This window comes from Danio rerio, chromosome 25, assembly GCF_049306965.1.
Source record: "Danio rerio strain Tuebingen ecotype United States chromosome 25, GRCz12tu, whole genome shotgun sequence".
Classification (NCBI taxonomy): Eukaryota; Metazoa; Chordata; class Actinopteri; order Cypriniformes; family Danionidae; genus Danio; species Danio rerio.
Window position 1 is genome coordinate 23837861 of NC_133200.1, and position 27520 is coordinate 23865380.

Sequence of the window (27520 nt, forward strand, 5' to 3'; positions counted from 1 at the left end):
TTTTTTTGTTTTTTTTAAGTAAACAGAATTTTCATCGCACAAAAAGTCTAAATCTGGGGTTCTTGCAATTCAGAATTTTTTTGGGGGGGTTTACATTTTTACATTTATGACACCCAGTTGCAGCTTGCAAGATAAAATCTCTCAAGGTGGAAGTAAGCTAGAATTTGAATTTATTATCGTTATTATTTGAATGTGTAGTTCATATCTTGCAGTATATTTCATAATCATGATATCTCCCAATTTTAAGAACATTATTAGAATTATGAGAAAAGTCTAATTTTGTCCAGTTTTTTTTTTTTTTATCCTTCTAATTTTTATTTATTTATTATTTTATTTGTGATGGAGGCTCACCAAGGCTACATTTATTTGATCAAAAAGCCTATACAACTATTACATTGTGTAATATTAATAAAATTTTAAATAGGATTTTGAAATCCTATGTTTTTTTAAGTAATTATTCATGCAATTGTGATTATTGCTATTTCATAATTTGATCTTTTTATTCTCAATTCCTCAATTCAGATTTTTGTTTATATGAAAATATTTTAGTAAATGTAATTTTTTTTTATTCTTTGTTTTCATCTTGCAGTTTTCAATACCTTCTCTCAGAATTCATTTGTTGTTGCGACTTCAAAGGCAAGGAAATTGTGATTTCCATTCATCTTCCAAAAAAGTCCCCAATTTAGAGTTTATATCTTACAGTTTTACTCAGAATTTGAGACTTTTAATGCCTAGAAAGGTTGTTCCTTAATTGAAAGCTGCGTTTTTAGCATGATTACTCCATCGCATGATCCATCAGAAATCATTCTAATATCCTTACACTTTTTTAAAGGATTAGTTCACCCTTCTGTGTACAATATATGACTTTTTTCTTTCAGACAAATACAGTCGATTAGCTAGTTTTACATTACATCCTTGCTCTTCCATGCTATATAATAGTGTTGGATAGTGGCTTTATTTTGAAGCTTTCAAAAGTGCATAAATTTGTCATCAAACTAGAGAGTTAATACATGTCTTATGAAGCAGACCAGAGTGTTTAAGTAACAAAAACTCAAATCATTGACTTCCAGTGACAACCAAATGCACATTATGGGCAAATGCCACCCTATGACGCAAGCATAAGCCACATCCGAAGCTTCGTAAATAAATGTATCTCACTGGAACTATTTACCATCGTTTGTTTACCACAAAAGATGATAATTGTACAGTATATTACTCTTAAAAATGATGCATACATGTGTGTACCCGTCATACGTCATACCTTGTGTAAGTCAGTAACGTCCACTTGGCCATAGCAGGAATTTAGTAATTGGAATTTATCATTTACATTTAGACATTTAGTGACTTACAATTGAGCATTCAGCAATTAAGTGCTAAAGTAATTAAGGGGAAGTGTTGTTGTTGTTTTTCTACTGGTGGTTTGTCAACCTCACCTGTGTGAAGCACACTTTATAAATGCTCTTTTTTAGGACATATGGAGTGAATGTGTCTGGTGCAATTGTTGGTTAAGGTATCTCAGATATAAGCGTGTGTTTTCTACAGGTGGTTTGTCAAGCACCTGTGAGAGGCACACTCATAATTGCATAATGTTTTGGGGTTGTTGTGTGGTGTGGTTGGGGAGAGAATTAAGAATGTAAAAATGTGAACGTTTTATAAGACATGCGTTAACCCCCTGGCAGCAGATGGGTTAGTTCAATGAGAGATTTTTTGTCATCTTTCAAAATAAAAATCACTATCCAACACCATTATACAGCATGAAAGAGCTAGGATACAATTTAAAATGACTCTGAATGTGAATGAAGTCTTGAGGGTGAGCAAATTATGGGGTCATTCTTCTTTTTGGTGAACTAGTCCTTTAATTTGTCAGAATAACACGTTTTTATTTATTATTAAGTCATTTTAAAATGACTAAAATATGCCACCTTTTAATTTAATGCCCAAAAAATCCTCTGAATGATAAATAATAACTACATTTAAGATTAAATGTCGTCAGTTACTCTATTTTTCTTTTTTACATTTACACATTTATGTATACAGAAAACTTTTATTTATTTGTTTATTTGTTTGTTTATTTCATAGTTTATACTTATGTTTACCTGTTTGCATGCAAGTATTCTTAAATAAGTATTTTACATGTATTTTTGATATACATTAAACCTTTTTGGCATTCAGTGTTGACAAGAAAGACTTTTATTGTATATGACAATAAACACTTTGAATCTTTGAAATGTTATTTACTTTTTACTCAAACACATTGTAAATGCAGATTTTCTTATTTCTTTCCGGATATTTTTTTATAGAATGTGCGAGTTAAAAGCGTTCAATATGTTGACTTGAGCTCTCGTTCAACATTGAAGGTATTCAACTGGTCCAGCAGGAGAAAAAGCAGAACAAGGTGTCTAACGCCAAGCGGGCACGAGCGCACTGGCAGCTCCTCTACACGCTGGTCAACAACCCGTCCTTGGTGGGATCTAGAAAGCATTTCCAGTGCCAGAGTTCGGAAAGCTTCATCAACGGAGCCCTCAGCCGGACCTCGAAGGAGGGCAGCAAAAAGGATGGCAGCGTCAATGAGCCAAGCAAAGAGGCTGAAAGCGCCGCCGCCAGCAACTGAAGACCACAATGCGGATGAAGGAGATCAGCCCACCCTCAGTCTCTTACCAGCTGCTGGCCAGATATTGATGATAGTATTATTTGGTTTGGTTTAGCACATGTGTTTAGCTAAGTGCACTTCCAGCTCAGTGCCTCAGGAGAAAAAAAAAAAGAAAAAACTTCATGCAGTTGTAGTTAACGGATCCTTTGCACATGTGTGTGTGGATGGATGTGATGAATGTTGTGTGAATGTGTCTTTTTTCCGTCTTGGATTTAGTGTAACAGGAAATTTAGTTGTGGCACTGAACTCCCCTCTGACCGCTTGATGCGAGGTTAGTATGTGTGACTATTTATGAATGTACAGGTCTTTTGCAAATTGATGAATTATTCATTTCCACTCCTTTATTTTTCAGTCTTCTACCAAAAAATAAAAATAAAATAAAAATTGTAGGAAAACTAACATTAAACCAGTGATGGTTATTATGGGTTGGTCGGTGTTTTAAGACAACATCTACTGTAATTGTATTGCAAAATATAAATACAATATGTCTCACTGTTACATTTGACACGTAATTTTGATATTTCCGTCTATTTTGTCTTGTTCTGCGCTACCTACGGCATGTGATTGAAACGAAATAAATATTTAAACTAACAAACAAGTGTGTTGAATTGCTCTTCATGCGGGTACTGCGTTAAAAGCTTAATATAAATAATAATTAAGTCAAATTAAAACCATTACAGTTACTTCATTGGGCATTTTTAGTGCTGCGACTAAAACCAAAACTTAAAAAAAGTATTTCAACATTGAAATTAATGATATCTAATGTTTTTGGAACTATTTAAATGTTATCATTTATGAATAAGATATTAGGTGTTGAAAAAAGCGCGCCCCTGCTCCGCAATCGCATCATTCCTTTGTTGTGTCTAACAGTTCTCGCATAATATATAATAATATAATATATTAAATATCCTACATATTTTTAAACATCATTGTTATGAAATACATCAAATAGATTGTACATTTCAGTGCATCTTTGATTTATCAAATTAAAATAAAAGCAAAAATATGTTTCCATCAGTATTCAGACTAACCTAAAATTAATTTTACAAGCAGTAAGAACAACAAAAAAAGCCCAACAAGCTACATTTGTTTAATATTTTATTAAGGTCACGTACATAAAATCATATCAAAAATCTTTAAAAGGTCTGAGCATTTTTTACAACATCATTGGACAGCTGGACACGAAACAAGCCACTATATGCGTCAATTTACTGGACACTCGATGGTAAAAACGGACCATTTATATTCATAAAAAAGAGAGAACATCTCGGATGACTTGGCTTACATCACAAATCGACACTGAATATCTACAATCTATAGTACCCTAATAAAACACACTTGAAAATACTTTTGTGTGACATGCCACGAACAAGTAGGCTATCTCAGAGAGAAGAAAGGACACGTTGTAATCCGTAAAGGCTAGAGATATCGTCAAAGCACCCGTTCGCGGAGATTAAAAATCACATATTTTGGGGGAGAAACCCATATTATACACATAACAAACGTATGTTTTCAAGGTGACCTGGTTCGTTTTCCAGACATTTATATCACATGCTGTGAAAAGAGTACAGGTATTTATTTCCCCTCAGAAGCGCTTGATGTCCACTATACAGTACTTTTTTTGCACCTCGATGACTTAAAATGGATGCTACGTGTATGGATTGTGCCAAAGTGACGAAACTTACGTAAGGTGAATTGTATTGTGAGGTTTTATAAAGATAGATTCACCCATTTTATGTCCATTACACTAGATAAATCTTTTTGTATTACTGAACACTCATCATTTTGCACTTGGCTAACTTGCTGAGGTAAAAACGAGCGCGCGTTTGTCAGCGCGGGTCACACTCTTAAAAATAAAGGCTGTTTTTCGACATCGATGGTTCCATTAAGAACTTTAACATCTATGGAAAATTGAAAGCTTTAAAAGGTTGGTCAGATTTTTTAAATGTTCTTCAGACTATAAAAAATGTTTTTTGGAATGGACTAAAAAGTTTCTTCTATGGCATCACTATGAAAAAAAAAGAAAACCGTTTTGTTACCTTTATGTTTAAGAGTGTGTATTTTGTAAGATGACGAATCATTTTTACGTGTTTCAGAGTAAACATCTCAGCGTGGTTGTTTGTAATTACCGTTGATCTCCGCTGATATGTTTACTGCTTCAGCTCCAAGGGGTAACCGATCGCTGTACTCGGAACCGACTTCAAACTCCTCTTGTGTTTTGGACTGTGACTCTGGAATGGACTCGGTCACCACACTGCCCTCGATGTCCTCTCCTTCTCCGTCTCCCTCCTCGCCATCAGCCTCGCCTTCTCCCTCTCCCATCTCACTGGGGTTAAAATTCTTTTCGGATCCCACAAATGACGCCCTGGGATCAAAATCTGTCGCTATGTTCTTTTCCATCTGATCTGGGTTTTGTGTTTTCATAATCAGCTTGTAGGTCTTGCCTTGATACTTGTAGAGCAAATGACAGCAGGTGGCACCCAGAAGGGGCACGGTTGCCAAAGCTAGTAGAAAGATGCTAACGACTACAATGATTAACAAGGATGGGATTTTCTTTCGGGTTGTGAAGACCACTTGGACTTGGCAGTCTTGGCCTCCGTAGGTGAGACAGAGGGTGTAATTGGTGCCTGGCTTGAGGTGCTGAAAGCGATAGGCGTTGACGCCTTCTTCTATCTTGGACCACTGCACCACTGAATGTCCATTGCCAGTACTGACACAAAGGTACAACAAGTCTAGTGGTGACTTTTTGGCGGATGTTTGGAAAAGACTAAAAGGCTCCTTATTCACAGTTTGGAGGTCTTGTTGTTGACTGAGGTGAATGTTTGACTTTGCGTTGGCCATCTGCATAGGGTTCAGCTGAACTTTAGCCTCAGTCTCTGAAACTTCCAGAGCGATAACCCCAAAATCAAATGTGTACTGTTTAAGTTCATCCAAGCTGAGGTTGAAAGCATGGTTAGAAATGTACTGTGTGCCGTCATTTATTCCACATTTACCAACAAATGGCAAAGTATCAGCCCCTTTATCTACTTGCTCTTTATCCACTGTAATGACAGATGTGCCAGTGGGAAGACTTTTAGTCTTCTCTTCAAATTTAGGCCTCATGCTAATCACGCTGTTTTTGGAGCCTTTTGAACCGAGTTTGTCTTCTGGTAAAAGCCCTGGTGATTTCGTGTCCAGCATAGAATTGGTGGCATGCTTTTTAGTGCCTGCGACAACAAGTCTAACTGAGCTCTCAGCTTTTCCCATGTCATTAACAGCAGAACAGGTGTAGTTTCCCTCTTCTTTCTTGCTCATGCGAGGAACGATCAGGGTGCCATTTTGAAACACGAGGAACCTGGTGTTTGTAGGTGGGCCATTAATCGGAATGTCAGTTTTTTCAACAATAGCAGGCAAAGGGAATGTAATCAGTTGGTTTCCAGCAAATATCTCCCATGTGACCTCGGGTTTGGGTGTTCCTTTTGTTTCGCAGTATAGCATAACCATATATCCCTCATAGAGTTCAGACTTTTCTATGTTTGGCTGATATGTAATGGATACAGATGGGGCCTTGCAATTCAATTTGGGCATGCTAGTGACCTGAGAACCTTTGAGGTGGGATGGGGCATCGCAAGCGATGTTGTTTTGTTCAGGAATGGAGATTGAGGATTTGAGGATCCAGTCCCTAAGCCACTCAAGGTTGCAGGAGCAGATGAAGGGGTTGTGGAAGATTTGCAGATGGGACATGGCAGCCAAAGAATCAAATGTTCCTTGCACAATAGTGGTAAACTTGTTATTGTTAATACGGATTGAACGCAGGTCTTTCAAGTTTGAAAAGGCGTTCTTAGGGATGCTGACCATCTCATTATTGTTCATCTTTAACAACTGCAAAGCACCAAGATTGGCCAAGTCCTCCCATGGAAAATGCACAATTTTGTTGTTGCTAATATCCAAATTTTTCAGCTGAATCAATGGAGCCAACGTGTCCCTCTCGACTGTGATGATTTCATTGTGAGCCAGCCAAAGAGAGGTCACCTGGGTCACGTTTACAAAAGTTTTGGATTTCAGCACTTTAATCTTGTTCGCTGAAAGACTCAGGGTGCTTGCATTGGACGGCAAACCCACAGGTACTTCCACAAGGTCTTTGTAGGCACAGTCTACGAACTGGTGGTTGTATTTATCAGAGCAGGCACACTGCTTGGGGCAACAGTGTGCATTGCCAATCAATGCAGTCCCCAGGGCAATAAGCATCAGGTATTTGGTTGCCATTTTCAGCTCCTGTGAAGGACACATGAAGGTGGGATTAGTACAAATGATTTTTGAACTATGAAATATGAATGAAACAAGAATCTTGTTAAAGTTACTTTAAACTGTTAGCTTTGTAGATTGACAAATTTATATCAAAGTTATTAAAAAAAAGCTAAATACAGTTTATATTATTTATCATGGTTTTGTTTTATAAAATTATTTCTTATTGACATATTGAAATGATTTAGAGGAAACAAAGACACCAGTAATCTCGAGACATCCTCGAGCGTCTGGCTGTGTTACCAGACCGCTGAAAAAAAGACCCGAGAACGCACCATTTGTACCCCAGTAGCTGTCCAGGGTTCTGAATCGCGTTTCATTTTGTGTTAAATCCTCGGCTTGTGAATTTCTCAAACTTCTCGTGATTTGCAGCGACTATATCCTAAATATACCCTGCAAACCATCGGGTCATTCTTCTAATTCAATATATAATTCTTAATAATATTAAAGATTAAGACAAGACCACTCTTTTACAGTTTATTTGCACTCACACCTACATTCTAGAGAAAGTGTTGCACACTTTAAAACTTAATCTTACCTGTGAAAGATTTTCCTAACACTCGCGCGGATTTCAGTCAGCACGACACTTGATGAAATATACTATTTAAAGATCAGACGTCAATTTTCACCCAAAACATCATGTAGCCATTTATATCCCGCTGGAAATCCTTGCCGTTTTGGTTAGCAGATGGAAGATGATACATTTTAGTGTCCGTGTGATGCTGAGCAGTCCAGAGGCTGTTTTCTCCTCGCGCTCGAGTTTGGACAGAATTCATTGCGCGCTCCCGCCTTCACAGTGATAGGGGAGGGATTGTGAACGCGCAGCCTCTCCCTACAATTCCGCATTGAAGCCACGGGGACTTAGCAGCCGAGATGAAGGTTATTCATAATTTAGATACAGAAGATCATTTATATCACATGACCTGTGCCCTTTGTCTTTTCGAAAGGATTTGCATTAGTGAAGTTTCGAAGTTTTACAAATAATCTTGAAAAGTGCAGAAAACAATCTCAGAATTTGTTTTTATAGAAACGTAAATCTATATAAAACAGATAAACGGAAACACTAAAACGATCCTGTATGAAAGACATATATTTACAATTGTTTATTTCCACAATAGCCTGTATATTACCAGCATCACTTCAGTTCTTATACAACCTTAACATTTTTAAAAGGACATTGAAATCATTTGTTTTCTGCTCTGAATGAGTCTGTGACCATCAAAACAAGTGAACTGAGCTGCAGAATCGATTTGCTTTTCAGTGAAAGTTGCTTCGTTTGTTGCAAGATCTTTCAAGATCAGGAGACCATCACCCTTACAAAACGCCTCGAAATGGCGTGGTAGTGTGAAAATGAACTTGGCTAAACAAACCGAATAGCCCACTGGTTATGAATTCTATACGTAGACGGATTGCGATTGGGATTTCCGAAGCTTTTTATTTGCTGCTATCTAGTGGTCATTTTAGGGGAGAGCGTAAAGTAACAGCTATTTTCTCAAAGCCGAAAACATTTGCTTTTCAAGCAATAACTGCACATTCGACATGCAAGCTTTAGTGAAGCTGTCAAATATTATGTAATTTCATCACTGTGTCCCGCGGTAATGAATCGGGTTAAAACGGCAAGATATTAGTCTGACGGTGAACAAACTTCAGGATATTTCCGACCAATCAATAAACATTCAAAATGACGGGTCTGTTTAATAAGCATATCATGCATTTACTCTGATAAACTGATAAGCAATTGCTCAAACGACATAGTTTGTTTGTTATTTTGAAATGAAAACGAAAGAAGAATTCATTGTCCCTTTTTTGGTAACTTGTTTTAACATCCTAAAATCAAAATTAGGCTATTAAAAGCTGTGATTAATAACATTTCATTGTTACAGAATGAGATGTAGCCAGGGTGAGTGACACAGAAACGTCAAAAGTACACCGCTGTTCCGTTAGAAGAACTGCCCGCTTTTTCGAATTTGACACGTCTGAACTTCTAAACAAGAACGCACTTTCGAACAATGAGAAATGGCAGAGGTTTTAGGTTTCTTTCAAGCTCCAGGTTGGAATTTTAGGGTGGACCAAGTGCCATTCCAGGTATATTATATTTGTTAAAGGTAATAAAATAATGTGTACAATTTTAAAAGTAATGTATTTATCATTTTAAACGGACTTTGTGTCATTTTAATAAAAGCAAACACACTTTTATAACTAACTTTCATTTTAGACTATTTGTACTGCAGACCATAATTATATCAGTGCTTGCTTAAGTAAGTGTGTAAGAGAGAGATATTTGCCAAGTTTTGCGAGAAAACTGCATTTTAGCCAGAAAAATAAACATGTTGCTGTTAATAAAATATATGGGTGATTCTATAATTGCAGGCACGTTAGTGTCCAAAGACATACTTTTTCAGCTTTTAAAGAACATTGTTACATTTTTGATTACTTATAAAATGTGTTTATCATTTTTATGGAACACATACGTCATACCTATACAATATTCTTTGTAAAAGTTTCTTAAATGACAAAAAATCATGATTTATTGATGTTGTAATTAGTCAGTGTTTTCCATCATGTATCATTGTGCAATCAAAATAGTTTATTTAGATTAAAAGAATAATTTCACCAAAATTTTAATTTACATTTTTATTTGTAAACTGTCAATACTGTTACCACAATTTCAAATAGAAAACTGAATATTTCATTAATCACAAACTGGACAATTTAAACATGTTTTATTCCTAATTTCATTAGTGTCATGTGGTCTTATAGCAAGAAGAATGTTTGGCTAAAAAGTTGTGAAATTGTAAATTGTTACTGTCAATTCAATAACTACCCATAAAGATTTTTCTTACTATGATTCATTGTTATTTTTAATTTTTTTTGTAAATTTTACACATTTACATCCATAACAGAGTTGACAAAAATAAAAATAAAAACTTTTAATCCCTAAAAGTCAAACATTTCATCATTTATGTTTGGCAAAAGCTGAATTATAAAAATTAAATATGCTTTCAATAAGATACTGGAAATAATTGCTGTTTTTAAAGAGTTGTATTCCTTTACTTTTTGAAATGTCAAATATACTTGCAATAGAATCACCCATATTGCTTTAAATGCATTTAATAATGTTTACAACAACTGTAGTGGTCACGACACTGGAATTTCCAACTTCGAGATGATACCTTGAAAAAATATCAACATTTGATATAATTTTCTATATTTTATGATAAAAAACGTATTATTATTATTATTATTATTATTATTATTATTTTTATTATTATTATGCTATTATATGCACCAGCGTCAATATATGGAATGTAAATGTAGTATTTATTAATAATATAAACAAATTTTTAAATGGCACATCTTTGCATATTAGCCTGCTTGTTAGTGGTAAATAGCTACATTACCATTTTTAACTTATATTATAACACAACCGCTTTGCATGAGCTGTACCTCGCTGTGCCTACTGTATCAGCTCTACAGTGGGTTACCTAAAGAGGCTCTGTTAGTTTCGCTAGAAAATAAATACAACAGTGTCATAGCGACATCTTGTGGGCAAAACCCTGCCCTTCTCTCTCTGTCTCTCTCTCACACACACACACACACACATATATATATATATATTACTAGTAAAAAATTTGATATATTTAATTTATTAATTATTTTTCTAGGCTCAGTCCCTTCACCAATCTGGGGTCGCCACAGCGTTATAAACCGCCAACTAATTTCAGCATATATTTTACACAGCAGATGCCCTTCAAGCTGCAACCAACCACTTGGAAACATCCATACACACTCATTCACAAAGATACACTTTTACCACGTCTTAGGAATGATGGGGAAAACGAAATACCTTAAAAAACCCACGGCAACATGGGGAGAACATACAAACTCCACACAGAAATGCCAACTGAATCAGTCATGACTCAAACCAGCGAACTTCTTCCGGTGAGACGACAGTGCTAACTACAGAGCCACCATGTCACCTCATAGCATTTATTAAATGTAAAAAAAAAATAAACTGCTTTCTAATTGTGTGTAAATTGTTAAATTAAATGACAAACTACTACATATAATTTGTAGTAGATATAAATATTTAATTTATTGGATTTATTTATTACATTATGTGTAATTCAGTGATCTTGAAACATTTGATTAATGTGCCATAAAAACACAGTAAAACCAGTGACAAAATAGAATCACCTCAAGAAACACAATAATTACCCAGAAGAAAAGTAACTTAAGGACAAAGCCGAATGAAAAAACTATGTGTGTGTGTGTGTGTGTGTGTGTGTGTGTGTGTGTGTATGTATGTATATATATATATATATATATATATATATATATATATATATATATATATATATATATATATATATATATATATATATATATATATATATATATATATTTATTTATATATATATATATATTTATATATTTATTTATATATATATATATATATATCCCTAATTTCTGTTTAATGGAGAGATTTTTTTAGCACATTTCTAATCATAATAGTTTTAATAATTCATTTCTAATAACTGAATTACTTTATCTTTGCCATGATGACAGTAAATAATATTAGACTAGATATTTTTCAAGACACTTCTATACAGCTTAAAGTGACTTTAAATGGCTTAACTAGGTTAATTAGGTTAACTAGGCAGGTTAGGGTAAAGGCAAGTTATTGTATAACGATGGTTTGTTCTGTAGACTATCGAGAAAAAAAAAATATATAGCTTAACGGGACTAATAATTTTGTCCTTAGAATGGTTTTTAAAAAATTAAAAACTGCGTTTATTCTAGCTGAAATAAAACAAATAAGACTTTCTCCAGAAGAAAAAATATTATCGGACATACTGTGAAAATTTCCTTGCTCTGTTAAACATCATTTGGGAAATATTTAAAAAGAATAAAAAAGTAAAGGGGGCTGATAATTCTGAATTTTACTGTATATATTTGTGTGTGTTATTATTATTATTGTTGTTGTTGTTTTTGTTGTTGCAGTTGTTGTTGTTTTTGTGGTTAATTACATACATTTTAAATAACACATACTTTGATTTCCATACACTTTCTACTGTAAGGTTGGAAATTTATTTTCTTCACCATAAAAATATAAATAGTAAATTTATAACTATAAACTTCACAGATTTAATAAACTTCACAGACACAACACATTTAAAATTTAAATATATTTTGGCCAGGGAAATATATCTTTTTTATTGTTTGGAATCATAATAAAGTAGACAGAAAAAAAGGATTCATTGGCTTTACAATTTTTTAAGGTAGCCTAAGTAGTTGCAAATAATTTATAAGGGCTAAACTTAAATGAACAAATTAAATGTTCAACTTATCTTTTTTTTTTATTTATTTAGTTTGCAAGTACTTCCCATCAAAAAAAAAATGGTAAAATATCTCTTTTTTTCAGTGGACTGGAAATTATATATATATATATATATATATATATATATATATATATATATATATATATATATATATATATATATATATATATATATATTTTTTTTTTTTTTTACCATTTTGACGGTAAATGTTTTGAAGTCTTCTGGTAACAACTTAGTAAAAGGCAGTAAAATGACTGCATGAGTCAGCGACCTCTGACCGGCGCTGATCCTCCAGTTGCACCATCCGCCACAACTGACTGACAGGACGGGCAGACACATAGCAAGACGACCAACGGACTGAAAACACCGCCTGTTCACCATGGAAAGAAAAGTGGCCAGGGAATTTCGGCATAAGGTCAGCGTTTAAATATGTTGTCACTTCAATATGTATGGTAAATTAGCATCATGTTATCATTGCCCTAGCTTCGTAGTCTCTGCTCAGGAATGAATGAAAAGTTCGCGTTTTAACGGTGGCTTCGATTAATGTATTCAAAATTGCTGCTTCCGACAACAAAATGTTTGTTGTTTCATAATAAGTACAGCTTTATTTTCATATAAACTGTCGTTATTCGATCTATAAAGTTTGTTTTGTACTCAATAGGTGTCCATAGCATCATACAGTAGATTATGTCAGCTTTAGTGTCGTGCTTTATATCGTTTTACCAATGACTGTTCCTACTTACAATTTCGACGTTATTACATGTTTAGTCCCATTATTTTGCTTTATTTAAGCAACGTGCAGATAATAGCGTAGGTAGGTAAATGTACAGGTAGAAAGGTAAGGTGAACTATGACGCCATATAGCATGAGCCTTCTGATTGGCTGAAAAGGTGAAATGTTTACTAGCCGTTGTGCTAAAAATAAGGACATATCCGCACGACAGATATCATTATTATGTTTTATGTCTCCTAAATGTGAGGGTATAGTTATTAATAAATGTATAATTAGCATTTTATTTGTAATACTTGTGTTTTTGTAACACTATACAGAGACGTCCCATGTGAACTGGGTGTAATTGTAGAGTCGTACCATCTGTTGTGATGAATGAAGACTCCATAGTTTTTTTCCCTCTCAGAATTAGATGGCTGAAGTGTGTGGTCATCCAGAAATGATTGCTGTGTTTATTGTTCAGCCTGTTTTATTGCCTGTAGATGGGGGAGGAAAACTGCCACGCTATAAAATTAAAAGCTTTGCATTTAATTTCTGGTTTCTCGTTTATGGCTAATTCATTATGTTGTTAGATGACCTTTAAATTCATTTATTCATTTGACTTTTAATAAACCCCTGCAGAAATAAAGCTGGATTCAGTTATGGACTTCTGCTTTCTGCGTCAGTTTATGATGTTGAAGTCCAAAGGTAAACTGTCATTTAAGGTTGTCAGAATGTTTATGACACCTTATATAGCCTTTGAGCACATCGTCACAGTTTTAATACATTTGGCCTGATGTATTGATTTACAGTTGTTTGGATGTGTTTTTTTAATTGTTTATTAGCCCCCTATAATTTTTTTTTTTCTTTTTTAAATATTTCCCAAATGGTGTTTAACAGAGCAAGGAAATTTTTACGATGTGTCTGATAATATTTTTTTCTTTTAGAGAAAATCTTATTTGTTTTATTTCAGCAAGAATAAAAGTAGTTTTTAATTTTTTTAAACACCATTTAAGGACAAAATTATGAGCCCCTTTAAGATAGTTTGCTTTTCGATAGTCTACAGAACAAACCATCATTATACCATCATTAACCATCATTATACAATAACTTGCCTAATTACCCTAACCCGCCTAGTTAACCTAATTATCTAGTTAAGCCTTTAAATGTCACTTTAAGCTGTTTACTCTACTTGAACCAAGGCTGTTAAAGTAAGCCAAAAGATTATTTTTGTTAACTGAAATAAAAAAGATCACAATAAAAAAAGAAAAATGAAATCTAAAAAAATAAATTGTCACATTGAAATTATAAGGTTTAATCTGCGTTCTGAATGATTTTGAGATATTGAGCGTCAAAGTTTTTGCATTCCTTATAGCAAACAGTATGTGTGTAACATGACTTTTTTTAATAAAAATTCTTAAAATGTAAACAACTTATAAAACACATCCCAAAATGTAAATAAGATGTCATTTTATAAGAATGTCAATAACCCAATTTTGACAAAAAAGTCAGATAGAACCTTATAATTCTAAGATGGCGAAATGTTTTTCAGAATTCATAAGCACTCATTCTGTGACAGAAAATATGACCTGCATCGGTTTAGACAAATAACAGCAGATTACAGCCATGAATTTTATATAAAAATATATTTTATAAATCTAAAACACGTGTTCTAACTTTTTTTAATTGCCCAAAAATGTCAACTAGGCATGTTTACACATACAGTATGGTCCTTAATATGAAGACAACTTAATTCTTCAAAAGTTTTACTTTTATTCATTGCATTTGTATAGTTTTGAATTCAGTGTTTGTAAAATAAACACTGAATATCACAAAGATTATTGCACAAGAATTAATGTGAACACTAATACTTTGCTTTGGTCAACACTGGACATCTGTTAACGGTGCTAAATGACTAAAATTAAAATTAAATTGAAGAAATAATCAGCTGAATAAAAAGAAACTGTCAAATATTCAATAGTGTGGAAAATTCACTGTTACAACTTATTAACTTTTAGTCTTATTTTCAATAAATGACTCAGTTATTCACTCATAAAACTTCATGTTTCATTGCTAGATGTGTCATTTTTGAAGAATTTTTTAGCGGCATATTTTTGACGACTTGTTGTCGACACCTATTGGTTTAATAATGTAATTGCTACCTAAAACTTTTATTTTTAAGCATCAAATTAAATATGTAAAGTCTAGATCTGATACACGGCCGGCTGGAAGTGCGATATGCACATTAATATAGCAGCATTTTTTTATGACACTGTATAACAATAATTAATATTTTAACAGTACTGTAACAGTTGGGTTTAGGGTTGGTGTTAAAAAATACAATTTATTTGGTAAATGAATAGATAGCATAAATAATTCTCGATACAACTAATGTTTTTACGTTACTGTGATGGTTGGGTTTAGGCTTGGTGTGGGGTTAGGCATTAATAAAATACAACAAATGTGAAATGTAATAAATAATACAAATAATTCGCATTAACTTCTGGCCGCAACCATATCCGATCCAACCTATAAAATGCATATGATGGTGATTTTAATCTTTATCATAAACATCAGTGTTTATAGCTAAACCTCTGTGTTATTTGACAGTTTGTAGCTTCATAACTAAGTCAAAAGACTAAAGATTAAGGGCCCTATAATACACACGGCACAATAAAGTGCAAGACGTGTTCCTGTGACATCTTGCTATTTTCAAACCATAATTTTCTCATTTTCCGCCGTGTTGTATAAATAGCAAATCCATTTGTGCCACTTTGTGGACCCATGGGTGGTTCAGTCTTTAAAAGGTGTGCTAAGGTGCATTGTTGGCGCGTTGCTATATATCGAGGAACTAAAATAGACTGCACAATAGCTAAGAGCAGGTCTAAAGCCCAGCGCAGAGCGCATTAGTTGTGAGCCTCGCTCACACATTGCTTACTACACACAGGATGTACAGCAATACATGAATGTCTTTACAAATTAAAACAAATTAAAGTAATAAAATATTACAAAAATGATTATTTTCTACATAAATATAAAAATCCCTGCCTTCATGCCTTCTTCATCTCGAAGGGCTTTTTCAGTTTATTCATGACAGTTTGCTTTTGCATTATGTTATTATTATTAGTAGTATATTTATTATATGCATTTTTATATTTGTTTTATTAAAACAGGCTTAGATATGTCCACCTGTCATGCTTTGGACCATAAGGGGCATAGCATGTGTGTTTGGATATCTCAGTTGCTTGAACATATTTCTTTATTATTGTTCATTTATTCGTTTGCTGGAAATTAGAACTGAATTTAAAAATAGTTTTGAAACTAATCTCTGCGCTTAACAAACAAAATCAATTATGTAGGCTAGTGGATGTCTGTGAGTGCAACAGGTTTCCTTATCCACGAAAGAAAGTGAGGGTGAAAGTAAAGAATGAGCAGGCTGTTCTCTCATTCTCATGCTGCAGTGGTTCTGTTTAACTGTTTTTTTGCTAGTGAAGTGTTCTTTCCACTTACAAAGTCCGCCATGTAAATAGCAAATGCACCATGGTGCGACGCAACTGGCTCTTAAAGGGAATGGGAGATGAGACTCTGATTGGTTTATTCTCAAAACAAACCTATAACTCATTAAAAGAATAGACTCAACGCTGTTAGACCATGCACCACAACACAGATATAGCAAAAGTGGATTCTGACACGTCCTTAATGCTTTTGTGTTTTGGACTTTGCGCCTAGATCGTTAAAATCGAGCTCTAAATCTTTTACGATTAATAAACAAATACAAATCCCCATCATTTATAATTTATGCTGCATGGGTGTTGACATCCTGATCTATTAATCAACCGTGATCCGTTTCACCCCTACCAGTAAAAAGTGCACTGTAAATTACTTTAGTTTTACAGCACAATTGTAATTATTTATTTACTGTGCGCTTATGAATTTCACAGTATTACTGGCAAAATTTACTGTTAATTAACAATTACATCTGTGCTGTAGTTTTACAGCACAATTGTAATTGATAATTTACTGTGGTCTTGTACATTTTACAGTAACACTGTAAATTGTACAGCAATTTTTTTTTACTTTTGTACTTTTACTTGAGCAAGATTTTCAAGTAGTATTTAACTACTTTCATTCATTCATTCATTCATTTGAAATGGTTTACGTTTTTAATCTAACATGCTAACCTCACATTATGTTCAATTCATAAGCATTTTTTTGGAATAATATCACACCAATTAGCCCTGGCTTTATGTAAGGCGACACTGCTCTAGAATGTTAAATCTCTTTATCTGAGCATGGGAACATTAACAGGTCCAGTGGAGCAGATCTGAACTAATGATACTTACAATACAGGAAAAGATCCACCTGACCCACTGAAGCAAACACAACAGCAGAACCGACTTGCACACACACAATAGCTACTCCACCTCCTTCTTCTCTCACATAACCTTGTCTCTTCATTCCACCTTCTACTGACCCTGGTGTGTGAGAGAGATACAGTATGTGTATCTTTAACTGGCCAAAGCGCTTTCTCAAAACTTTTCTACAGCAGATTAGCCACCATCAGGTAAAAGATATGCATGTTTTTTTTATGATTATTGACGGTTGTCTGATCAGATGTTTGTGTTTCGCGCAGGTGGAGTTGCTTATTGATAATGAAGCAGAGAAGGACTACCTTTATGATGTTCTTCGCATGTACCATCAGTAAGTCTCAATTCTAATAGTAGTACTACTAATAAAAACATTTTACAATAAGGTTGTATTTGTAAAATGTATTTGCTAACATAAACAAACAATGTACAATATATTTACTACAGTACTAAACATATCATCTTTGTCAACAATAACAAGAAAGCTGTTCATTGTTATTAAACATGAAGCATGAATTTGAAATTGTTTAATAATGCATTAGTGATTGTTGAACTATTAATAATAAATTAAATTAATAAATGCTGTACAAGTGTTGTTCATTAATAGTTCAGGTTATTAAATACTTTAAGTTACATTAACTAAAACCTTATTGTAAAGTGTGACCAATAATAATAATAATAATAATAATAAAAATAGTAATAATAATATTAACAATAATAATAATAATAATGTTAATTATAAATAATTATTATTAATTAATTTCTCATTGGTCACAATAGTAGTATTTGGTTTTGCACTGTTTACCTTAATGATAATAACAATAATTATTATTTTAAGTAAATTATTTATTATTATTTTAAGTTAATTAAGTTGTTATTGGTCACAATAATAATGTTTGGGTTTGTACTGTTTACATTAATAATAATAATAATAATAATAATAATAATAAGGTCCCACTTTATATTAAGTGTCGCTTAGTTATACCTGTGAACTTACATGGTAACTAGATGTGTAAGTAGTTTGTAACTACAGTGTATGTACACACTGGTACATAGTATTTACTTGTGTAATACTGGTGTAACTACACACATGTAACAACACAATAGTATGTGAGCTTTGTAAGCTTTGGTAAACTTGGTAAAACCCCTTTAATGTGAATTACTGAGGTGATTCTACAATTTACCTTTAAACAACATATAAACATAAGGCATTTGTATATTTCTCTATTTTATACTTTTTGGCAGAAATTTGCTGTTATTAAACAGTTGCACAAAGGTTTAGGTTTTATAAATTACACAGTAATTTGTGACCATTTTACGCTTTATATTGAGTGGACAGTTCCTGAGGATTTACCCTGAAATTACACTGGTATCACAAGGTGAAACCTTCTAATTCAGCCTTAGTTCTGCCAATCTTTTTCTAATATAGTTTTCATAAACACATGGTCAGGTGTGGAAGTGGGAAAACACCTGTAAGTACATTTTATTGTTACACAATGCACTTATGTAATTTTTGTTACAGATGTGTACTTTATTAGTGTTGTTACCAAAGTCCTGTTACACATTAGAACTTACACATACTATTCAGTGTGTTGTTACATGTGTGTAGTTACATCAGTATTACACAAGTCAATACTATGTACCAGTGTGTACATACACTGTAGTGACATACTACTTACACATCTAGTTTTCATGCAAGTTCAAAGGTAAAAGCGACAATATAAAGTGGGCACATGTTTGGTTTTGCGCTATTTACAACAACAACAACAACAACAACAAACAACAACAACAACAACAACAACAATAATAATAATAATAATGATTTTTTAAAAAGTTGCTCATTATAATAAATTATTATTATTATTATTATTATTATTATTATTATTATTATTATTAAATAATTTATTGGTCACAATAGTAATGTTTTGCAGTATTTACATGAATAATAATAATAATATTAATAAATAGTATTATTATTTTAAATACTTGTTCAATATAATTTATTTATATATTATTATTATTAACTATTTACTGGTAACAATAATAATGTTTGGTTTTTCACTGTTAACATGAATAATAATAATAATAATAATAATAATAATAATAATAATAATAATAATAATAATAATAATAATAATAATAATAATTATAATAATAATAATAAAATAATAATAATAACAATAATGTAAAAATAAAAACATATTATCATAATAACATTATTTATTATTGTTGTCATTGTTATATTTGTGGGATTATGCTTTTTATTATATTTATTGTGAAATGTTTTGTTGTTGTTAACAGGCTCAATATTATGCAAATTAATTTATTTTGTCATTAATTTCTCTGTTGCCAATCACAGGATATTAAAGAATACTGGGTCTTGACAAAATGCTTGCAGGCTCAAAGTTACAATATTGCTCAAAATTAAGAGCAATAATATAGAACACCCTAGCGACCACCTAGAATACCATGGCAACTGTATACCATTGATGACCCATTAAATCCTGAACATTACATTAATGTTAGCATTATTTAGCTGTTGTTTAAGTATTCCTTTTATTTTGTATTTATTGTCTTGTATTTATTTATCTTGTATTTTGTTTTGTTTTTTCTTCTGTTTTTATTCTGTGAATTTTGTGTGTGAAGTAACTTATTATTAGTTATTTAGCACATCAAGCTGAACTAAAGGAAAATAGCAATATTGTAAACTAGCTAAAAAAGTAGGCTCTGAAAAGGAATAGCGTCTATCGGAAAGGTTTAGATGTTGATAAATAATGTAGTTCTTCCACAATAGTCCTGGTAATCTGTTGATCAAAAGTAAATAGCATTCAAAATGACAAAAGTATTCAGTGTCCGTTTGTCTGTGTGCTATAATTGAGATCCTGAATGCTTTCTCTTAAATCTTTATTTGTGACCTTGTGTGTAAATGGACCCTCCACTGCTCCGCAGGACAGAAATGAGAGGCTGAATCCAATGGAAAACTAACTTGGTTCAGATTGTTTCCGCTGTCCACCATGCATTCAGGGGCAGCCATTCTCTCATGTCCCTTTGTCTCTGATATCTGAGTAAGGAGTGAAAAATCAATGATTCATAGAGCAGCTTAGTTTATGTGGGTATAAAGTGTCATTTTTCCACAACAACCTGTCTATTTGACTACAAAATATTGGAACATAATATCACAGTTTTCTTTTAATCCACATAAATAAGGAGTGATTTTATATCATGGCATATGCAGTTCATATATATCATGGGTTTTTATTTTTATATTAAAATTTTTTATTTATTCTTTTTCTTTTTAGCTTAGTCTCTTTATCATGCATGCAAATCTCTCTGCTTGCGCTCCGATTTCCTCTGCTGTTCAGAAAATTTCACTACTACGATTACAGAAAAGATAGTGCTGTTAAAGTTAACTTATATTTTAATACGTTTTGCTGCAATTATAACCAGCTATTAAAAAAACAACAGCGACTGAATGTTTTGAATGAGAAGCTTTAATGTAGCCGTGGCGGGATGAATTTTGGTGTGATTTTTTTAAAAAAGACATTTAAAAAAAAAAAACATTTTTAAAAAGAGAAAATCATTTGCAAAATCAAGAGAGCCATAAAATATATCAAATGTATTTTAAATGTTGTAGTTTTACTTTTTTAAAACACCTCATTAGAAATATTATTATCTTATATATTTATATTTTTGAAGATGTTAGGCGACCACACTATTATTTTGTTTAATCCAACTTTTTAAATGCACCAAATATATAGTCTTTTCAAAGAGGATATACTCATTTATCATATATTATAAACAAATGAGATCAGAATTATTAGGTCCCCTGAATTATTAGCCTCTTTGTTTAATTTTCTGTTTAACAGACACATTTCTAAACATAATATTTTAATAACTCTTTTCTAACAACTTTTTTTTTTTTTAATTGCTTATTGTGGCTAATAATATTGACCTTAAAATGGTTTAAAAAAAGCTTTTCATTCTAGCCAAAATAAAACAAATAAGACTTTTCCAATAGAAAAAAAATATTATAAGAAATACTGTGAGAAATAATTTTCTCTGTTAAACATTATTTGGGAAATATTTGAAAAAGAAATTCACATGAGGACTAATAATTTTGTCTTCAACTTGATATATTGACTTACAATAATATAAACTGGAGGTAAAAAGATTAACACTGTCATTTAGCATGTTTTCTTGATTTTAGTTTAGTTCACTAATTCTATTTTATATTCAATCAATGTTTTGAACATGGATGAGCCATTCGAATTGTTCCAATCTATTCTATCCAATCCTTTTTTTAATCCTTCTACTGCTCCTCCTTTAGATCCATGGACCTGCCTGTCCTTGTTGGTGACCTGAAGCTGGTAATAAATGAGCCCAAACGCCTTCCTTTGTTTGATGCCATCAGACCCTTGATTCCTCTGAAGCACCAAGTGCAGTATGACCAGCTCACGCCCAAGAGATCCAGGTGAGAAAGCAAACAAATTACTCGTAGAATAAAACAGATTAATGGGATCTGATGCTGCTGAGAACAGTGGAAATGTTTCTCTGCATGAATAGCTGTGAAAGACATAGAGAACGAGGGCAGCGGAAATTAGAGGAGGCTGGAATGACAGCCACTGCTTTCATCTCCGAATAGAATCATTGTTTTCTCTCGTGCTCGGTCGGACGAGGTAAAGGAACGCTGTTATGAGCACTGGGTTTACTCAAGCGTCTCTGCAGAGCGCTAATAAGGCCACAAAGAACTGGATTCTGTTTTCTTTCGCTGTATTTTCTTCAGAGAATATAAGAAGTATTTTCACTAACTACAATATGGTTTTAAATGGGTTATTTATTTTGGTGTCATGTGTCAGTAAGATATATTAGTTTACGTTTCTATTATATTGTACTATTAATTGTAATAATTTGATGAGATTGTACAAGGTGTTTGATTGCAGCCAGTTCTCCACACAGGGATCAGGGGTCTCTCTTATAAAACTTTTATTGAAACCTACAAGTAAACGTGCACTAGAATATATATTTATATACATTTATATACATTTACTCCTAAATCATTATTGGCTCTTATTAGGATTTAAAGAGCCCATATTATACATGAAATAGGGTCATATCTTGGTTGTAAGGGTCTCCAACAACAGTTTAATATGCATGCAAGGTCAAAAAACACTTTCATGGTCTTATAATCTGCATTTATTTTTACCTAATTATCCCAGCGACTCCTGTATGAATCGTTCAGGGATTCATTTGTTCCCAAACCCCTCCTTAGCGCGAAGCTAATCTGCGCTGATTGGACCGATGACAGTCTGTTGCGATTGGTCGACTGCCTTCAGTCAGAGAATGAAATGCCAAACAGCTAATCAGCAATATAAAAGTAATCACAGTTCATACACGCTAGATAGTGTAGGCGTGGATTTTAGCTGCCAGTGGGTCAATGTAAATACAGACTATGGACTTGAAAATACAGACGACTGACTATTTTATTGAACAAAAACTCCAAAAACAGTTGAGGAGATCTCCTAGCTTCTCACTCTGCTCTTTTCACAGACACACACACACACACACACACACACACACACTCACACACACACACACACACACACATACGCACTTAACCCTGCTCCGGACGACAACGCGCGCGCGCGCACACACACACACACACACACACACACACACACACACACACACACACAAACACACACACCTCCGGACGACAGCGCGCGCACGCACACACAGACACACACACTAACGTTACTCCCCGTCCACGGAGCTCCGTTAACGCAGCACGCGTCGCGTTTTTAACGTGACTTTGCAAACGATAAGAGAATATAGCCAGTTAACCTCATACAGTACACGCGGTTACAAGTAACAAATCACAACTAAATACATTTGCAAGCTAGAGTCAACGAGGCAACTTTAATCGCACGTACTTACACTTGAGAAATGGAGGAAGAAACCCATCCTGACGTCTATCAGTAAGTTACTGATCCTTCCTTTAACAAACGCTGATGAAGTACTCTTTGTAGCATGTAGCTTCCAGAAGTTTCCAGTAGTTTCCAACTGCTTGGCTATAATGCTGAGGTTTCATCTTTGGGTAGAGACTCAATATATCCATCTGCAGTGTGACTTCAATCGACCGGCATGTTTGTGTGTGTGTGTGTTTGTGGGTGTGTGTGTGTGTGTGTGTGTGTGTCTCGGTTTCTGCGTCAGAGGGCGGGGCCTCAGGTTTGAAATCTCCCGGGTTTGCGCGTGCACGTGAATAACTTGGTTTCGTTCGTACGTCATGGCGAAACACCTAATGAATCCGTATCAAGGCGACTCGTTTGAAGCACTATGAGTCGACTCTTTTATAGGTAAATCAACAGTTTTAAACACTGTACTCTTACAGATTTAAGCCTTAGCTGGATACTCCACTTCACTTAGAGCTGTGTTACACACTACATGGAGGGGAATTTTCAAAAACCCATAATATGGGCTCTTTAAAGAAGTTAATTCAAGTCAATATTTAAAGCTGCCATATAAAGTAAATCTAGGTATACCTAGGCATAGTCAAATAATAGGAGATTTGTATATGTCAATGGGCATACCTCAGACACCATTATTTCTTCGTTCTTGTGTAAATTCCATGAGTGTAAAACCCTGGTGGACAAAGGGCCAGTCAAAACACAAAACAGACTGTTTCGGGACTAACAGGCATGCCCTCGTCATTTGTGTGTACTTTAGATCAAGTTCTACATCATCCGGATCTGATGAGCATCAGGATATCACTAGCCATATCACAGACTGATATATTGCTCTGGGATCATTATTATGCCAGCCTTAGGCTGTGTTTGATTAACAAAATGTTTAATTAGCCACTTTCACACTGTGATACCAGTAAATATCCAGAGAATTTCTGGAATAACTTTACCGGTAAATTTTAGTTTGTTCTGTTCACACAGGCTAGAATGTTCTGGAATGTTTTTAATGGCAAATTCTGACATCATTAACCATAAATGAGCTCTAAAGGCAGGTAATGGTGGATGGTTTAGCTTTTGTTTTAAATTTTAGCATTCATGTACCCGTTTTTGTCCCAGAGATAGACCAAACAACTTAGGCAGAGGTGCTTAACTTAGCTGAAAACAGCTTTGTTTACACATTTATTGATCATTTTTTCCACAGTTTGCACTCAGAAGGATCATAGAAATGTTACCAGCTAAATGTTTCTGGAGAAAGATTCAAAGGCATTAATTTTAAAAACAACTTGGACATGAATATGTCTGATTGGCCGCAGTAGAAGTCCCAAATCAATGCGGTCTAAACGTAAACGCGATCTGACCGGAAATTTTCCGAAAAGCATTCCGGAAAATTACCGTTAATATTACAACTTCTCTTTCAAGAGAATTGCCGGAACGAATTTACCACTATTTTCAAAAAAGGCCTGTTCACACATGATCCCTTTCCAGAAAATTGCTTGTAATTTTCTGGAAAAGTCTATATGTGTGAAAGGGGCTATCGTGAGAAAGCAATGGTCATTTTCCACCCTTAGTTATTTTTAAGTTTATATTTAACTTACTCTGTCTGTGGGACTTTTATTTTGGATAACAGTAGACACAGATTGTTTACTATGCGTTACTAAGCAACAACTGCATGAGACATCTGTTCAAATATGGACCATGTTTGGCAATATGCTGTAAAGTGAAGATGCTCTCAAAAATAAAAAATAAAGTGATTCAGAGGTCTTTTCACTGAAACTAAGGGCTCATGCCCAATCGTTTAGTATTACAGCTGCACAATGTGTTAAAAAATCATTCTTATTGGGATAATAGTACATGCAATATCCATGGAGAAGTGCAATAAATGAAGCTATTTTTATGTGCCAAGCATTTGGGCTTTACTATCTTCATCACCACCTCTCCAATAGCAACCTAGACCCCTCAAAATAAATACTAATAGCAAAATACAAGAGAGGAATTACAAGAGAAATACAATCAGATTTTCCACCAAGGTTTTCAGTCAACCAGGGTGTTTAAAAAACTAAATGTTTTACATTTTTTAGCTTTAATTGGTTCAGAAAAATATGTAGTATCTTTTTATTTTAGTATGATTATTACATAAATAAAAGATTTTTAAAAATTGCTGATAAAATTGCATTTTTAAAAAGTTAGTTATTTTCTAATAAATATCGTTATCGCTACACTCAACAACAACATTGCGTTTTTCCCAGCATTGAACAGCCCTAATTAGTATTATTAAAATTTGTAAAACATGCTATTTTTAACTTAATATGATTTTATTGTGTTCAAAGTTTTGCTAATTTTTATATGCCACTGTTTCATCATCCTTTGTTTTGAGCAGGAAGTTGAAGGAAGTTCGTCTGGATCGCACACACCCCGAGGGTCTGGGTTTGAGTGTTCGAGGAGGACTGGAGTTTGGCTCTGGCCTCTTTATATCGCAGATAGTCAAAGATGGACAGGCTGGAAATGTCGGCCTGCAGGTAAGAAAACCATAATGCAGTCTCAGACACATGTACTGAATACAGCTAGTGATGTCACTGTTAGTGGTGGGGTTAGGTGTACACATTAAAAGCAATGCATGCATCTGCACCCGGTCTATAGCCAGACCATTCTCAAAAAATCTGGAAAAACTTCAGGATGTCTGTTTAGGCAGCCGTTGTTATTACTTTAATGTAGCAAATACAATTTGTGTCAATGGAACAGTTTATTCAACCTTTAGACACATTTTTAAATAAAAGAAATATATCAGTAACATTACACTTTTTATTTCAACCCTTATAAAACATTACAAAAAGGCTATATGATTTATTTAAAAAAAAATGTTTAAACCCTTAAATGCTGGCTTCACTTTTTGTGCATAAATCAGTAAATCAGTAAATAATGTTCTGGTGCATGATTAATCTTATTGTAAAGAAGACCCTTGTTAAGTTGTTGATATGTAAAAAGATCAAACAGTTAAATCAAGAAAGTGACATCCAAGTAAATTTTATATAGTTATTTTCAAAATGATGCTTTCATATTTTAAACAAATTATGTGTTTACTCTACAAATGCTAGACCATAAAGCCACAATTCTGAACAAATTGTATTCTAATTTAAAGTAAATATTAAAAAAAAAAAAAAAAAAAACTTTTAGTGATGTTTTTTTTTGGGTGCTGTACCAAACACAACCACCAGATGACATCCAGAGTCCATTGATAAATTATTGATGATGATTATTTAGGTTTCTATGAAAATGAATAGTAACATCTGAGAACATGTTCAAGATGGAGGGAATTAAAATTTTCATCAACATAACTTGAAGGAAAATCAAGGTAAACATTGCTTGATAAGGAAATACATTTATTCTTTGTCATTTCCAAACATGTTGTACCCTCAATTATGTTTAAAAAAAAAAACAAACAAAATAATGGTTAATAAAAGTTTTTTTGTATACATGAAAGGCTACTATCAATTCAAAGCTAATTGATGAAGCTATTTTTCATTTTTCACAATAAACAGTTGAAATATCATTTCCACCACTGTCATTTCCATCAAAATATCAAAAAATATTTAAAAGGTTCTCATCACACATTAAAAGTGTATTTACAATGTATAAATTTATGCTCTATTTAATATATAAATTCAGTTTATTTATTTTCTGAGAAGCTCTTAACCAAATAAATATTACATTTTAGAGTGTGACAGGTGTACAATTCAGCATACAACTAATTAATTTCATTGACAAATGTATAATTATTATATATATTGTGGTAGATTGTATTATAAAGATTGGGTAAACTAGATACAGATATGATTTTAGACACTGTTTGACTGCCATAATTGATTTTATTTTGAAATAAAAGCTGTATATTGAGATGTGGTGGAATTGAGATTTGTTCAGTTCACGATCGAAAAATGTTTCTCTTCTCATTTAAGTTTGCCTTGTTACAGATCCTAAAACTAGACAAATCGTTTAAACTTATGAGGCTATGCTGCGTTAATTTGGAACAAGTTTTTTTTTTTACTCAACTTCACAAGACTAAAAGGGCCCGTAGATAAAGAATGGCCCATAAATGATTTAAGAAGTGTTTTGAACCATATTTTTCTTAACTTTGTACAATATTTATGAATTAGACATAATTTTTTTTATAAATATAGAATGGGTGATAATCCTATTGAACGCTTAACATGG

General features: G+C 33.3%; 3 protein-coding genes across 21 annotated transcripts in view; 2 read left to right on the top strand and 1 right to left on the bottom strand.

Annotated features, from left to right (window-relative positions):
- The window catches only part of stra6 (signaling receptor and transporter of retinol STRA6), a 63140-nt gene extending 59892 nt beyond the window's left edge, over positions 1–3248 (top strand). For 3 of the 4 annotated variants that reach the window (XM_021470528.2, XM_073942312.1, XM_005170689.6), the window contains exon 18: positions 2358–3248. In XM_021470528.2, coding sequence (XP_021326203.1) covers positions 2358–2611 — 254 coding nt within the window. In that variant the 3' untranslated portion in view covers positions 2612–3248. 4 annotated transcript variants of the gene reach the window in all.
- A 487-nt stretch (positions 3249–3735) lies between these two features.
- On the bottom strand, positions 3736–7703 carry islr2 (immunoglobulin superfamily containing leucine-rich repeat 2). Its single transcript, NM_001013523.1, is given in 2 exon segments — positions 3736–6904; positions 7473–7703. A coding segment is annotated over 1 exon segment (2139 nt). The 5' UTR covers positions 6896–6904; positions 7473–7703; the 3' UTR covers positions 3736–4756.
- Positions 7704–12541: 4838 nt separating this feature from the next.
- ush1c (Usher syndrome 1C) overlaps positions 12542–27520 on the top strand; it is a 60770-nt gene continuing 45791 nt past the window's right edge. For 8 of the 16 annotated variants that reach the window (XM_073942153.1, XM_009298038.5, XM_068217396.2 and 5 more), the window contains exons 1-4: positions 12542–12691; positions 17618–17685; positions 21679–21822; positions 25689–25827. In XM_073942153.1, coding sequence (XP_073798254.1) covers positions 12656–12691; positions 17618–17685; positions 21679–21822; positions 25689–25827 — 387 coding nt within the window. In that variant the 5' untranslated portion in view covers positions 12542–12655. Of the gene's footprint in view, positions 12692–16983; positions 17549–17617; positions 17686–21678; positions 21823–25688; positions 25828–27520 lie in introns of those variants that run through there. The other 8 variants (XM_073942154.1, XM_073942143.1, XM_073942142.1 and 5 more) reach the window with 2 other exon arrangements.